The 14817-nt window shown below is 49.2% G+C and overlaps 1 protein-coding gene across 1 annotated transcript; it reads left to right on the top strand.

Moving 5' to 3' along the window:
* The first annotated feature begins 239 nt into the window (after positions 1-239).
* Positions 240-10671, top strand: SNX11 (sorting nexin 11). The gene is made up of 8 exons (XM_080923399.1): positions 240-333; positions 2344-2403; positions 3319-3373; positions 4392-4478; positions 4765-4865; positions 6148-6243; positions 6452-6664; positions 8101-10671. Exons 3-8 carry the CDS (start codon positions 3332-3334, stop codon positions 8372-8374), a joined length of 813 nt encoding a protein of 270 aa, XP_080779525.1. The 5' UTR covers positions 240-333; positions 2344-2403; positions 3319-3331; the 3' UTR covers positions 8375-10671.
* The last annotated feature ends 4146 nt before the right edge of the window (positions 10672-14817 follow it).

Genomic DNA, 14817 nt, shown 5'->3' with positions numbered 1-14817 from the left:
ACGGCGGTGGGCGGAACGCGGCACCGGAGTGGACTTCTTGGAGTCTCCGTCCTGGCGCTCCGCCTCCCGCGCCCCTAGCTATTTCCGGGAAGAGGAGGATTTCAGCTCAGGCCTGGGCGGGGCGGAGAGTTTCCGCTGACCGGAGATCGCCACTGAGAGCCCTGGACTGCAGGGGTGGGGCATCCTGGACACTCAGGATTGGTCCGTCGGGAGCCGCCTCCCATCGTGCACTGGGGCACCGGCGACTCACCCGGAAGGAGAAGCCGGGATCGGGATCGGGCTATATGGTTCGGTGCTGATGGTGTCGCTATAGAGAGCTGCTGCTGCTCTCAGGTGAGGGGACGTGGGCGGGGCCGCGGCTCGTAGGTGCTGCTGGGGAATGGGATGCGGGCTTGAGCTGTAGTGGTGACATTTGAGTGATGGCCTCGGTTGACATGCTAGGGAAGGGGTGCCTTACCGCCCGGTGTGAAATTGCGGGTTTGCTGGGACCCAAGAAGAAAGGAAGCCTGGCTTTTCAATATACCTTGAAATTAAAAGGCATCTTTCTGTTCCGAGTTTAGCCGGGAGAAGAGAAGGACCATTTGACTGGTTTCCATCTAAGTTTGCTAAAGAAAGCAAAGGAGTGGCCGGAGTCAGAGTTTAGGGATGCCTACCCAAGTGGAAGGAAATGGCAGATATTTTTCACAGATACTGGAAATTATGCCCGCCTTTGTTACTTCCAGGTGAAAGGAATGGGTTACCGACTGAAAGATGAATCGGCTGTTTGATGGTCAGGACAGGTTGTCAGGCGGAGGAGTCTCCTCGAACACCTGTGGGTATTTAGGGAGGCGAGGTTTTTGAATTGCTGTCTGTTGACACCGACTGCTCAAGAGCAAGTAAGGAAGGCCTCCTTGGTGCAATCTTTTTTACGGCCTGATGTGTTTTTAACGTGTCCCTTGAAGTAGTTTAAGTGGAAGAGAAAATGAGAAGGCTTTGAATTGTTACCCTGAATTAGCAGTTGCGAGCTTTACAGCGCGTCAAACTTTTTGTCCAAAAGCTCTTGCTCTTCCCCAGGACTGTTTGTGCTGGTGCTCCCACTGTTGAGGGAATCAAAGAGCACTTCAGACGGGATGGAAAAGGCCCCGGAAATGTAGTTAGTATTGAGTAAGCTTCCTAACCTTTGGAGCTTACTTTATTCTGTCCTTCCTTAATGGATGCACAGGTCCGCCTCTTCGGACAGGTCATGGAGTTGAAGTTCAGAACTTGATGCTTCTTCAGGAATGGAACTGAGCTCCATTTTCTTCCAAAGAGTGGTCTCCGTGGGAAGGACATTGAGAGCAGTGGTTGTTAGAAATGGAGTCTGGCTTTTTGCAGTGTCAGTGTCTTAAGGAAATTGACAACCAGAACCTCCTCGGTGTCCCTTACACTTGGCTTTGAGCCTCCAGAGTCTCAGGAGGCTTGGAATGTCTTAGAAGCCAGGTTAGGGGTATTTGTTTCCATATGACATTAATTCCAAAGTAAAGGAGAAAAACTTCCACATGGGGGTGCTGTAGGCCCCTAGCAAACTCTTCTTTAGACCAAATGTATGATGAACAGTTAGTTATTGAACTAGACCCTTGAATTTCACAAATTGTTTTTTTCAGGCAGAGAGGTGTGATCTCCCCTAAGTGTGTAGATGACTTTCTTTCTTGTCATCTTTCCTGTTGTTCTACAAACACAAACCAAACCAAACAGAAGAGCATGTCAAAATATTCAACTTTCTGTTAGTCTGCTGGCAGTTTAGCAAATGCCTACAAAGAGAAGAGGGGGAAATCCCATTAGGTTAATTACTCACAGAAAGTCTGTTGGCTTTGGTCACAGATCTTTGTCTGTTTCCATCTGGCCTGTCATATTAGGTTATTGGGGAATTGAGATGTCCTGTATTTCAGTTTAGGGCCTCTTGGAGGTGGTGACTGCTCCAGATGAAAAATCAGAGTGTCAGCAAGAATGCAGTTTACTATGGTGTTGAAATCACAAAACCTTGGGTTTGCTCTACAGTTTAGCTCAGTTTTGTCATCTGCCATGTAGCTTTGTCCCTGCAATGTCTGTCTGTAGAGAGACCTTCTGGGATATTGGAAAGAATTGCGAAAGCTGTTTGCTCTGCTAATTTCATGCTATAAATGAGTTCCCCTTCCTTTGAAACATTAGCCCTATGTTAGCAAAACATAAACTAGACGGAAGCTCATTACACGCTCTTCTAATGGTAAGGCAGAACTAATAAGAGAATGTGTTTGAAATTAATTGTGGGACTGTAAAAATGAGTGGGTGTGCGAATGGGCATGGGAGGAGGAGAGGGAGAGCTTAGAGATAGTCTTGTTTTCCCAGGAGCCAGCCCGGATCATTTGTTGGCAGTACATATTGGCTGAAGTCAGTTTTCATTTCAAGGTAAATTGGAAAGGGAAATTAAACCTTATTGTTCTGCTCTTAAGAGAGAGGAAGGGGGTGGAGGCGGCAGCCAGGGTGGATGCTGTCGGAGTGGTTCTAGGAATAACAAGATTAGTGCTGTATTTTAACAGAAGGTGACATCATGGGCCCCTTTGGAATCCAGTAACCCTGTGCTACAGCCTTCATGGTCCCCTTGTTGGAGTGGGTGATGTCGCTGTATGCATAAACTACCACATTGGGGGAAATCAGTGGCTTAGGCTTTAATGAATCTTTACAAAGGAGCAGAATGCATCCTGAGTTGACCTGAGAAGCGGTGGGGTGCTTGGGCAGAGGTACAAACCGGATGGTATGTCAGGATCAGAATTGATTCTAATAGCTGACTCTGTTTCTGGAGAGCTGGTAAGAGAAGGTGGTAAACTGTAACTGGACTCTCCAGTCACCTGCCTGGAGGTGACTTTGGTTAGCAAGACAAAGAGAGATTGGGATGTGGAAGGACTTAGTTGTCTCAAAACAACCAGGAGGGGGTGCTGGTAGGCTCTTTTTCAAGGCTGTGTTCCACAAGACTGCTGCTAAGCCACAGTCCTCAGGCCAAAGTTTTATAATGGAACCCACCTGCCTCTCTGGCCACAACACACTCTCCTCATGCCCCTGGGAGCTCTAGATCGACTTGGCCTTTAGGGTGTCTAGTACTAGTCCAAATGGAGGCAAATTCCCCAGGGCTTTTAGCTTGCAGCTAACTAATGTGGGGGTTTCCCCCTTCCTCTTTCAAGTTTTACACATAATTGGGGCCAGGGGAAAGTTACCTACCTGGATTTCCCCAAGGGACATCTATTAAAAGCTTCTGGGGGCTTTGCTCTGAGAGAACCTGATAAGGACATGCTAACGGTTTTTTTCCCCATGCTCTCTGCTTCTCAGATGTTCTCCTCTGATGGGTTTTTGGTGTAGGATGTTGGAGAACCAAGAGCTGGAGGTAAGTGAGGTCTCCAGGTGGGTGGGTGGGGGTCAGTTAGGAAGTGGGGACACAGACTGCAGAGCATCGTCTGCAGTTACTTTTCTCTGTTAATACTCTTGGTGTTTCTCATGGGCTCAAATTAAAGCTAGGAGAAGGAAAGCAGTAGCAATTGTATGTACTGAGAAGTAAGCTTCCGTCTTGACTAGCTCTTGCATTGGTTGGAATGTACTAGAATGTAAGTTTTTTTTAAATGAAGTTTTTGGTTATCACCCAAGAAATGGGGCCCATTAGGACATTTCCATAAATATAGATCATTATGCCTTGTTCTTCTTTGTCTGCTCTTTCCCCATGCACATTAAACTCAGGGCCTTGCGAGTGCTCAGCTCTAGTATTGAGCCATATGTTTGTATTCCTAGCTCTCTTTTTATCTTTATTTATTAAGAGAGTCTCATTGTATAGTCCTGTTTGGTCTAGAACTTGCTATGTAGACCCAGCTGACCCTCAACTTGATGGCAATCCTCCTGCCTCTTCCTGAGTGTTGCGATTACAGGAGGGAGCCTTGTCTATAGCTCACGATTGATTGATTGATTGATTGATTGATTGAGTCTCACCAAGTTCCTCAGGTAAGGAGGCCTTAAACTTTCAATTCTCCTGCCTCAGCCTTCCAAGGCAGAATTACAGGCCTGCACTATAAAATTCTGGAAGAACAGGGAGTTTCGTTTTTTGTTTATGTTCTATCCTAGCACAGTGCCTGACATGCGCTGATGCTCAGGGAATGCTTGCTGAATGGATGGAGAAATGACTGAGGTTGGTACTAAAAAACTCTGGTTACTACTGTATGGTCAGAGTTTCCTTGCTAGCTGGGTGTGGTGCCTCATTGATCTCAACACTGAGGAGGCAGACATTCGAGAATTGCCACATGGTGAAGGCAGTTAGTCTACCTAGTGAGTTCCTGCCTTTAAAGCCAAAACCAAGCAATGTTCTTTCTGTGTGGCTGAGCTGATCTGAAGTTGGAACATTTTCCTCCAACCTGCAGGAGGTGATCACGGTTCGAGTTCAGGACCCCCGGGTACAGAATGAGGGCTCCTGGAATTCTTATGTGGATTACAAGATATTCCTCCATGTGAGTCAGGCTTCTGTAATGGGGTCAGCTGCAGGGCTATGGGCTGTGCTGAAGTAGAAATGATTTGTGGGTGTTCCCAACAGCCTGAGAGAAGATTTACAAGGAGGAGTGGGGAGAGGAAGAGCTTGAGGAAAACAGAATTGCTTTCAGGCTGCCTGGTGGCCTGAATCTGGGACCCATTAGTCTGACAATCTGTCCCCTTAATGAGGGTGGGTGGTGGTGAACTCATGTGGGACTAAGGCTTTTCCCATTTAAACTTTTTTTTTGGGGGGACTTTCTCCCATAGACTAACAGCAAGGCCTTTACTGCTAAGACCTCCTGTGTGCGACGGCGCTACCGTGAGTTTGTGTGGCTGAGGAAGCAGCTACAGAGGAACGCAGGCTTGGTGTGAGTTTGCTCTTGTGCCTTCTCAGGTCTGAACGGACTCTGGGGGTGATTACAAGGGAGCCAGAGTTTTGAGAAAAAGGAACTTGGAGCATGCCAGGCTGAAGAGCTTGAGAAATGCTTGCACTCAGGCGTCAAAGTCGGTGAAGGGAAACCAGCAATTCTCCCTCTGTTTGTGTTGTGTTGTTTGACCTAGCAAACTGTATGAACAGAAAAAGGAGATACATACACTCCCCTCCCCCACATAATAATCAAAACAGTGTTCTTTGTGCTTTATAGCACAAGCTGAGAAAGTTAAACAATAACTTGCCACAACTTACGTCATTTTTAGAAAATTCTGGGGCTGGAGTACTCTTTTCGTTTAGTTTAGTCTTGCTTTCTGAGATAGAGCCCATGCATAAAGCTCCAGCCTGGCCTCAGACGTCCCACATTGTTGCCTGAGCTTTCAGAGTAGCTGAGATTATAGGCATGTGGCAAACACAGTGAGGGTGATTGAGTAAGACGCCCTGTATCAACACTGGGCTTCCCACGAATGTGTGTGTGCATGCTCCCCCTCCCAGTGCAGAGCACAAAAGCAGGAGAGCTGGGTGTGGTGGAGCAGGCTTGAAATCCTCCCATCTAGGAAGCAGAGACAGGAGGATTACTGCAAGTTCTAGGCATGTGTCAAAATGTCCGGGAAGGAGCTGGGGGGAGAAGGCTCTGTAGCCAGAGACCTGCTGCTCTTGCAGAAGGCCTGGGTTTGGCCACCCACATCAGGTTGCCCACAAGTGCCTGTGATTACTGTTCCAGGGGATCTCATTCTCTCTTCTAGCCTCTATGAATACTGTATGCACATGGCACACCTAACACCAAGCAAGCACGTATGCATAAATAAAAAATAAGATATTAAGAGCTCCCCCCCAACCTTCAATAAAAAAAGAAGAAAAGAAAAAGCAAGTGATGTTGGAAGTGCGCATACTAGGTGGAGTGCCGTAGCAGCATGGGTTTAGAATCATGGACCTGGGTGCTAGCTTTGTGTGTGACACTGGAGCTTCATGTCCCCTTTCTAGTTTTCTACAGGAGGACACTAATAGCTTTCCCACAGGGTTTTTAGGAGGATGAACTGCCATCTTTGTGGACATGTATGAAGTGCCTGCCATAGGGCATACCGTCAATTAGTGTTAAGTCTGTCAAGCCCCCTTACTAAAAGCCCACTGTATTCACTGGCCCTCTTTCTCGGGGATTCTTTTGGGTGGGGTCTGGGTGATGTTTTATTTACCTTGAGTGTTACACTACGATTCCACAGGCCTGTACCAGAACTTCCTGGGAAGTCCACTTTCTTTGGTGGCTCCGATGAGTTCATTGAGAAGCGACGTCAAGGTCTCCAGCATTTCCTGGAAAAGTGAGTGGACATTGGCACAGTCCATCATTGTGGAGGCGGGGTCACAGGAAGGCTGTGTGCAACCCCTGCCGTGCTCATGCAGCCACGGCTCTGGTGGCAGTTTTCCTTGCTCCCTCCCATCTTCAGTGCTCCATGAAGCCAAAGCCCAGCTTGGGTGGGGGTGGGGCAGGAGGCTGCTGCATCACATGTGTACTCTCTGTTGCTGCAGGGTCCTGCAGAGCGTGGTTCTTCTGTCAGACAGTCAGCTGCATCTCTTCCTCCAAAGCCAGCTCTCAGTGCCCGAGATTGAAGCCTGTGTCCAGGGCCGGGGCGCCATGACGGTGTCTGATGCCATTCTTTCCTATGCTATGTCGAACTGTGGCTGGGCCCAGGAGGAGAGGCAGAGCACCTCTCACCTGGCTAAAGGAGACCAACCTAACAGGTAGGAGCTGTGGGGTCACTGACTGGTGACATGCCACCCACTGGGATGCCCATGTGTTGGGGAAAATAATGTCACAGCATTGGTACCCTTGGAAAGGCCTGGTTCTCTTTCTTGAATGGGAAACTAGAGGTCCTGTTGAAGCTCAGGGAGAAAGAGGGGGAAGGCTTGCTTGGCCAGCTTTTGTCTTTTTGTTTAAGGCAGATTCTTACTCTGTGGCCCATACTGGAGCTCACTGGATCCCATGCCGGGCTTCCTTTTTTGGTGATCTTTCTGCCTCAGACTTGAGCTCAGGGATTCTAGGTGTCAATTTTAGAATGCTCCTCCTTTCCTCCCTCTTCTCTCCCTCCTGTCTTTCCTTCCCCTCCTTTCCTCCCTCCCTCCCTTTCTCCCTTCCTTGACAGGGTGTAGCCCCAGAAGTATAAACCTACTCACTGTGTAGGCTACTTGCTATGTAGGCCAGGCTCGCCTCAAATTGACAGAGATCTGCCTGCCTCCTGAGTGCTGGGATTAAAGATGTACACCGCCATAGCAGGCTCTTTTTAAAAATCAATTTATTAATTATTATGGTTCTGGGTGGGAATGAAGCCTGGGGCTTCACTTGTGTGTATGTTTTATCATCAAGCCACATCCTCAGCTCTCTGACTATGTCCCTGTTCTAAATGAGAAACGATACGTCAGTAAGCAACAGCTCTCTGTTGCTCCTAGTAACCGTAGTCTACTCTCTGTCTGGATCTGCCTGTCCTGGACATTTCAAACACAGAGTCCAATGGCAGGTAGTTTTATGTTTTCAGCATAATGCTTTACATTTTTTGTTTCTTTTTCAAGGTAGAGTTTCTCTGTGTAACCATGGCTGTCCTGGTACTTACTTTGTAGAATAAACTAGCCTTGAATTTAGACATCTGCCTGCCTCTGCCTCCTGAATGCTAGGATTAAAGGTATGTGCCGCCATCACCTGCTGCTTTGATTTTTTTTTAAAAGATTTATTTATTTTATGAGTACACTGTAGCTCTTGAGACACACCAGGAAAAGGCATCAGATCTCATTACAGATGGTTGTGAGACACCATGTGGTTGCTGGGAATTGAACTCAGGATCTCTGGAAGAGCAGTCAGGGCTCTTAACCTCTGAGCCATCTCTCCAGCCCTGAATATTTTTTAAAATCACATTTTAATGTATTTTATTTTAGTGTGTATGTTTGCATATGTGTAGTTTGTTAGTCAGTTCCTTCCTCCTGCCATGTGGGTCCAAGTCATCAGGCTTGGCAGCGGGGATCTTTCACCTGCTGAGCTGCCCTGTTGGCTCCAGCCTGTCTCCATCCCTCACTCAATTTTATGGCTGAATACTTGAGCGAATGAATGTGGGGTCTGTACATCTAGCTCTGCCTGTCTCCATTCTTATTGTCTAGTCACGCCCGTCTTCCCTCTCTTCTATCCCCAGTTGCTGCTTTCTTCCAAGATCAGGGAGGAGGAACTCCCCTTCACCACCTCTCAATGAAGAGAAGGAACACTTAGAAACCTGGGCTCCAGTCATCGACTCCGAGGGCCCATCCTTAGAAAGCTCCATGCTGCCTCCCAGCTCCTCACCAGCCTGCTGTGATCCTGCAAGACCGGATGAGGGACTCTCTGTGTCCCAGCCTGCAGGAAGGGCCATGGCAGGGGACCATGCTGTGCCTCTGGATCCTGGTCAGCTAGACATAGTGTGGGGAAAGTGAGCTGTGGCTGATCTCTGTGTTCTGGGTGGTGGAGAAGATGGCAGGCCTCGGTCACATTCAGGTGGGACTGGGCACAGGGCAGGTGTGGGGGAAGTCAAGTCTTGAGCATCTTCCATTCAAATCTACTCAGGTTTGTTATGCAGAGGTGTGGCTGCCTGCTATATCTCCTCCATGGGAACAAACGCCATAGTGGTGTTTGTAAGTTAAGCGCAGGGCCCAGAAGCTGTTGGTTTTAAATACAACTGTATTTCCTGTCCCTGGAGGTGAATCTTCAGGTGTTTGTTTAGACAGAGCTGCCGCCGGTGAAGGGTTGGAGAACCTCTTCATGGCAGATTTTTACTGCCATGTTGAACATTGTCCCAACAGAAAGTTCCCATTGTTCTACTCTCTTCTAAGCAGGCTTCAGTTTTTGCTGCAGCCCTGGAGCATTTTGGTTGTAGGAGGCTGACCTCTTGCTTGCCTCCTTATGTGGACAAGGTAGTGAAGATGTATTCTCCACCTTCTTGCCTTATGGCCACGATGTGACTATTTGCTGAGGTTTCTAGCATCTTCCAAGACCTTGCCAGGTTGAGTGGGGCCTTAGAGCTTACAGGCAGTTAAAAAGCCTATCCAGGCAAAGTGGCTGGCCCAGCCAGAGGGAAAGGAGCAGGTCCGAGGCTTCGCTTTGGCAGAGGCAGCTCTGGGCTGGCCATCTTCCGCTTATAAAGCAGAGCTGGGATTTTCTGCAGGTTAAAGTGGGCTGTCTTTTCAGATCCTTTTCTTCCCTTCTTAACAACTCCTTGCCCCTAGGGCTTTGCCAGGGCCTACTGCTGCATTCCTGGGAAGTTCAGTCCAGTGGGGCCCACAGGCTTTGTTTCAGCCTGGAAGTGAGGGCTCTGGGGATGGAGATAAGGATCCATTAAGCTTCCCTTCAGACAGTGTGGCTTCTGTCGCCTGCTGCTGAGAGACTCTGCAAAAAGCAGGGTCTGCTAGCTGGAGTGCCAGGGTGGGCTGTGTGCTGGGCTCACCTTGTTGATGCTACTCTGCTCTTAGTTTGTGTGTGTTTCTCTCCCTCTGCCATCCATTCCGGCTGTGGGGTCTCCCAGGGCTGAGGCATTGCTGGGTTGTCAAAGCATTTAGTTCAGAGTTGAGGGGCTTTGGCCTGAAATAAAATGCAACTATTTAAGATTGTTGTTGCAATTTGTGTCTAACAAGCTGTAGCAGGAAAGGAGGGAGTGAGAGCTGGCAGGAGCTACTTCCATAAATCATGAATTTATCAGTGTGGAAATAACTAGAACTGTGTGCTAGAGCTCTCCTGCATTGTGTGTGCGACTCAAGTTCACCCCTGCAGGAGGGACGGTTTTCCAGAGAGCTAGGATGCAGCTCTTCTCACAGATCTGGGCATGAACCTTGTTAGGTGTAATTTACCTGATGCGGCTCCCGTCTTCGAAGCCTGTCTGAGGTGCCAGGTGCTAAAAGAGAAATAAAGTTTGTCAACAGGCAGATGCAAAGCCCTGGCTGCTGTTCATCCCTCCTTCCTGCCCGCCTCCCCTGGGTCTTTCCTTTATATGATGCATCAGAGCGAAGCGAGAATAGAAAACCTACAGAGGCAAATCCAAAATGTCAAAAGAAGTTCATTTAAAAGGGGAAAAAAACCTCCATACACAACCCTCACAAAACCCGACAGATGCTAGGCTAATGGTATCCACTCTGCCTATTGGTGGGGATGGCTCATGAATATTAATGAGTCCAATGCTCCAAATGGTGCAGCTGTGAACCCAGCTGTGCCTGAAGCTCTCTGATCTCAAAACTTCCAGACAGGAGCCGGAGGTGGTCTGTGTCAATTCCCTACTCAGCCAAAAAACAGCAAGCTGGGTTGGCCTTCTTCTGTTCTCCCCTCTTCCTGGAGTTGGTGCTAGGCAGCCCGCCCTGCCAGCAGGCTGGGCTGCTGGGGCAGCAGGCCCTCTTCAGACATGGCTGTGGTTTCTCAGACTCCCAGCTTTTTAATGATCCATTAGCAGCAGTGCATACAACAGCACCTCAGTTAATGTGAGGCCAGGCGCCTTCTCATCTCAGTCTTGTGCTGAGTTGGGTATTGGCTGGAGAAGATGTCCGAAGGAGAGAGCTTTCCTAATAGCATGAGCCCACGTACCAGAAAAACAGCAAGCGTTGATGAAAATTTCTTCTCATCCAGGCAGCGCTGGAGTCCTTTCGAATTTCTCTCTGTCCAGTGTGTGCTGAAGTCTAGCCACCACAGCTGGATGGCTTCTGTGAGAGATGAGTCGCTAGCTGTGGGGAGTGGCCCACTGAGTTGTGTGAGGGAAATCAAAGTGCTCTTTTATTTTGATCTGAGCTCTGAGGCAAGTTTGGTGCCTGCTTTAGTCACAGCTACTTCTGTGACCCAAGGCTAGTCAGCTCCCTAATCTGTGCTGTCGGTTAGGGGACTCATGAGAACTGAGAGCAAGGTTATTTCAGGGGGCTGGTGGAGGTTTGAAGGAAGGAAAGTTCTGGTGTCAAAATAGTTTGATGGGGGTTGTTTGATTTGATCTGGGTCAGTAGGGCAGGGGAGTGTCATACTTCATTTCTCCCTGAGGAAACTGGGCTGAGCGAGCGAGACTTGTAAAAGGCAGTTTTTAAATTGCTGACCAGGATCTGGAGTTTTGTTTGTGTCATTTCTATACTCAAGTGAATCTGATTAGGAGGTACTTTCTGAGGTCTGTAGTACTTGGGTGTGGTGGCACATGCCTATAATTCCAGCACTCGTGAGGCTGAGGCAAGAGGATTGCTCTGAGTTTAAGGCTAGCCTGGGCTATAGAGGGTGTTTCAGGTCATCCTGGGCTATAGTATGAAAGTGAACAATAGTAAACAACAGTAAAGAAACCTCACACAGTCCTTGATTTGTTGGCTGCTACGGCCTTAACGGCCTCCCCACTTCCCTCCCCCACCTTGTCCTGGGTGATTCCTACCTCTGGTAGCTTTGCTCAGAGGCTCTGTCTCATACTGGACGAGATTAAATTAGCTCTGTGTTTATTTTTTTTAAAGATTTATATTATGTTTATGAGTACACTGTTGTTTTCTTCATGCACACCAGAAGAAGGCATCAGATCCCATAATAGATGGTTGTGAGGCACCATGTGGTTGCTGGGAATTGCAACCTCTGGAAGAGCAGTGTTCTTGGCTAAATCATCTTCCCCAGCCCTTAGCTCTGTGTTTGAGTTTGTATACCACAATTCTTGCTTAGAATTCTTAACAACGTAGGGGAACTCCAAACATGCAAGGGTATGTCAAATGTAAAAATGGAATCTGAGCAACCCCTGGCCTGACTCACCAAGGCTGCAGGAATTGGGGTACCGGGCCTTTGTAGATGCAAGAGGAACAGGCTGCTGAGTCTCTGGCAATCAGATCCTCTTCCTTCAAGTAAGGGCAGCTTCTGCCAGAGGGAGTCAGTTCTGTAGAGTCTGCCTCACGGAACCCTTTGGACTATACATAACGCTCTGCTTCCTAGTCTCTTTAGCACCATGCTTCCTGAAAGGTTTCCTCAGCTCACTTTGAAAGTCACCCTTCTTCCCCCTTCCTCAGCTCCTCTCTAAAGGAACTGTTCTGAAAATGGCTGCAGAGACCAAGTGTGCGTTGGCCCTTCCTGCAGAGCCCGTCCTGACATCATAAGAGAGATTGTGTCTAGAGAGTGACAGTTCTGCCTTGGCTGAGACTAGATGTTTCGGGGAAAGCTGGCGACCTCAGATCTCTTCTACCATCAACTGTTCCATCCACAGGCAACCCTCAAAAGGTTAGCAAGAGCCCTGCTTCTGACTCAGCAAGTGGAAACTAAGAAAGCTTCCTTCCGGTCCAGGGCACGAGTCTACTTCCCTCAGCAAAGGAGAGAAACCGTGCTATAGTAGTACATCCTGGTACTCGGATGGCCGGCACTTCACAGTGGGGAGTGAATGTGACGGACAAGCTCCATGGTGGTAAGAGATCACTGGAAAGGGGCTTTCCGCTTGAGAGCTCGTGATCTTCGGATTATGGGAAGCCAACTAGAAGTCCAAGTCCTTCCTGCCCTTCAGCTGACTCACCTCTTTTCCTCTCATTCCATCAGTCCAAAGGGGCCAGCGTGTAGGTTCCTCCCATAAACACAATAAGCTATGTTAGGAGGATTCCAGTCCACCAGCAAGCCTGACCTGAGGCCCTCAGGCAGAAGGCCTAGGATAGCGAGAGCCCCAGGCAGTCTGTTGGAGGCAGTGCAGCCTGTCCGCTGTAAGCTACAAGACTTAGATATATTCTACCAATTAGGGCACATCTGTTCAGAACGCTGAAAGGCGGGCACTGTCTCTTTAAGAGCCATCCCACTCCTCTCCTTGAGTGATGAGGGCCGAGAGCACCGGGGAGTCGGATGCTGATTAAACAGTCCTACTGCCGGGCTCTGTTAGAAAATTACTGTAATTATGATCTAGTCCCAGCAGAGGGATGAGTTCCAATCCTGCTAATAACCCTTCCAGGTGCCTCAGCTTTGGTGCCCAGGGGAGGCAGCATCGGCAGAGCTCTGGCTGGCTTTGCAGCAGGCCAGCGTTGGCCCTCCTGTGTGGCCTGCACAGGCAAACACAACAAAGGCACCAGCCCTCATCCTGTCTCTGGGCCTCCTGAGAGGGTGGTAGATTTGGTTGTGGTTTTTTTGTTTGTTTTGTTTGTTTTGTTTTGTTTTGTTTTGTGTTTTGGTTCTTGATAGAGCTCCTGGGAGTCATTTTGTATGAGACAAACTTTCCCCTAAACTAACAGTGACAGTGACGACTAGGAAAATCACAACCTTGAGACAACACGCCTGTCTTGAGTCCCCCGCTTCTGTCAGGGGGCTGCAGTCAGCAACCCCATGTGTCCCGTGCGGCACCAGTCTCAACGAGTTTAGGGGGGTTTGAAAGGATCCTGGGCTCTGTGATCCTCTGAGCTGCATAAAGTCTGCTGGGTCTCTGCCTCTTGCTCTGACGTAGAATTTCAGTTCCAGTCAAGTGTTCCATGTTTCCTGTCCCCGTTCCTGCCATGGAAGAGAGAGACAAGGAGCAGTGACCACGGGGTTCCCTGGTCAGTCAGAGCCTGGCCATTTTCCCAGCATGCACCTGTGGCAGTGCGGGGCTGGTGAGTGCAGCAATGGAGCAGGAGCAGCCTTCAGGGAGCCTCAGTCCCGTGAACCGCTTCTCTGAGCACCAGCTAGGGGCTAGAGCACAAACTTTTAGAGAGCAGGGCTTGGCTTTGAGAGTTTCCTCAAATGTGGTGGGGCTGTGTAGAATTTTGCTGCCAGAGATGATTGGCAATGTCCAGAAGCATTTTTTGTTGTCATAAGTGAGGGTGTGTGAAGGGCTGGGGGTGGCAGGGATGACCAGAGGTGCTGTTGAGTGCCCTCTGGAGCCCTCAACAAGGCAGAATTCTCTGGCCAGTGGGCAGATGTGGCTGCTCCCTCAGTCCTTGCACTTAGAAAACTGAAGCAGAATTGCTGTGGCTATGAGGCTATCCTGGGCTATGTCTTGAATCCCAGAGCAGGCTGGACCACAGACTGAAATCCCATTTCTAAGAAAAACAAGGGGATGAAGCTTGGTACAGTGTTCAGGCCCTGGCTCTTCGTAAATGGGGTGACAGTGGCATGTGCCTGGAAGGCATGGCTATCTTCCATCTTCCACAACATAGGGAGTGTGACTTACGTGTGGGTTACACAACCAGGCTCAATGAAACAGTATCTGACCCAGCATGCCAAGGTTGAGAAACACTACCCTGCTGCCCTCAACTTAAGGATGTTGAAGAAATGACCCAAGTGCCAGGTGCCTTCCTAGAGGGTGCCAGCCCTGGGGCAATGGTGTGTGCTTACTACCTCAGAATTGACAGTAGAGCGAGGCCGAATGGCCAACGGGTGAAAGGGAAACGTTTGCCTGCTTTCTGTTCCATGATGGCCAGATGCTCCCCATCAGGTGGAGAGCCTGCAGTGGGTAGCAGATGTCCTCTTTGAGGAGCAGCACTAGAAACCTCTTGGAACGAGCTCCGGTCACAGGAGGCAAGGAAGTGTTCTACTGTTGCCTGGTGCCACAGACTGTCTTCCTTCAGTGGCACTAGGCCAGGTGGAAATGTGGAGGATTGTAATGGGACCCCAGGAGGGAACGGAACACACACAGCTGCTGACCTTGGGCCAGCTCCACAAGAGCCCCATGCCAGAGACAGCAGTCTCTGAACAGCCTGGCCGTCGGGAAAACGAAGCCTCATTGGCAAGTTTACTGAGAAGCCAGGTCTGCAGGAGAAGGGACATTGCCAGACCCCATGCCAGGAGAGCTGGGTCATCTCTCCAGTGCCTGGCTCCCAGCTTATTCTGCCTTATTTTTATTGTGCACACACGTCCCAGCAAACACTAGCACCCTCCTTCACTCTCAGACCTGTCTCAGTTTGGACCTGGGCACGGTGGCATACATGTGTAACTCCAGCTATTCTAG

The sequence above is a fragment of the Micromys minutus genome (genome assembly GCF_963924665.1).
Source record: "Micromys minutus genome assembly, chromosome: 10".
In the NCBI taxonomy this organism is placed as follows: Eukaryota; Metazoa; Chordata; class Mammalia; order Rodentia; family Muridae; genus Micromys; species Micromys minutus.
This window is presented reverse-complemented; position numbering and strand designations above follow the sequence as displayed.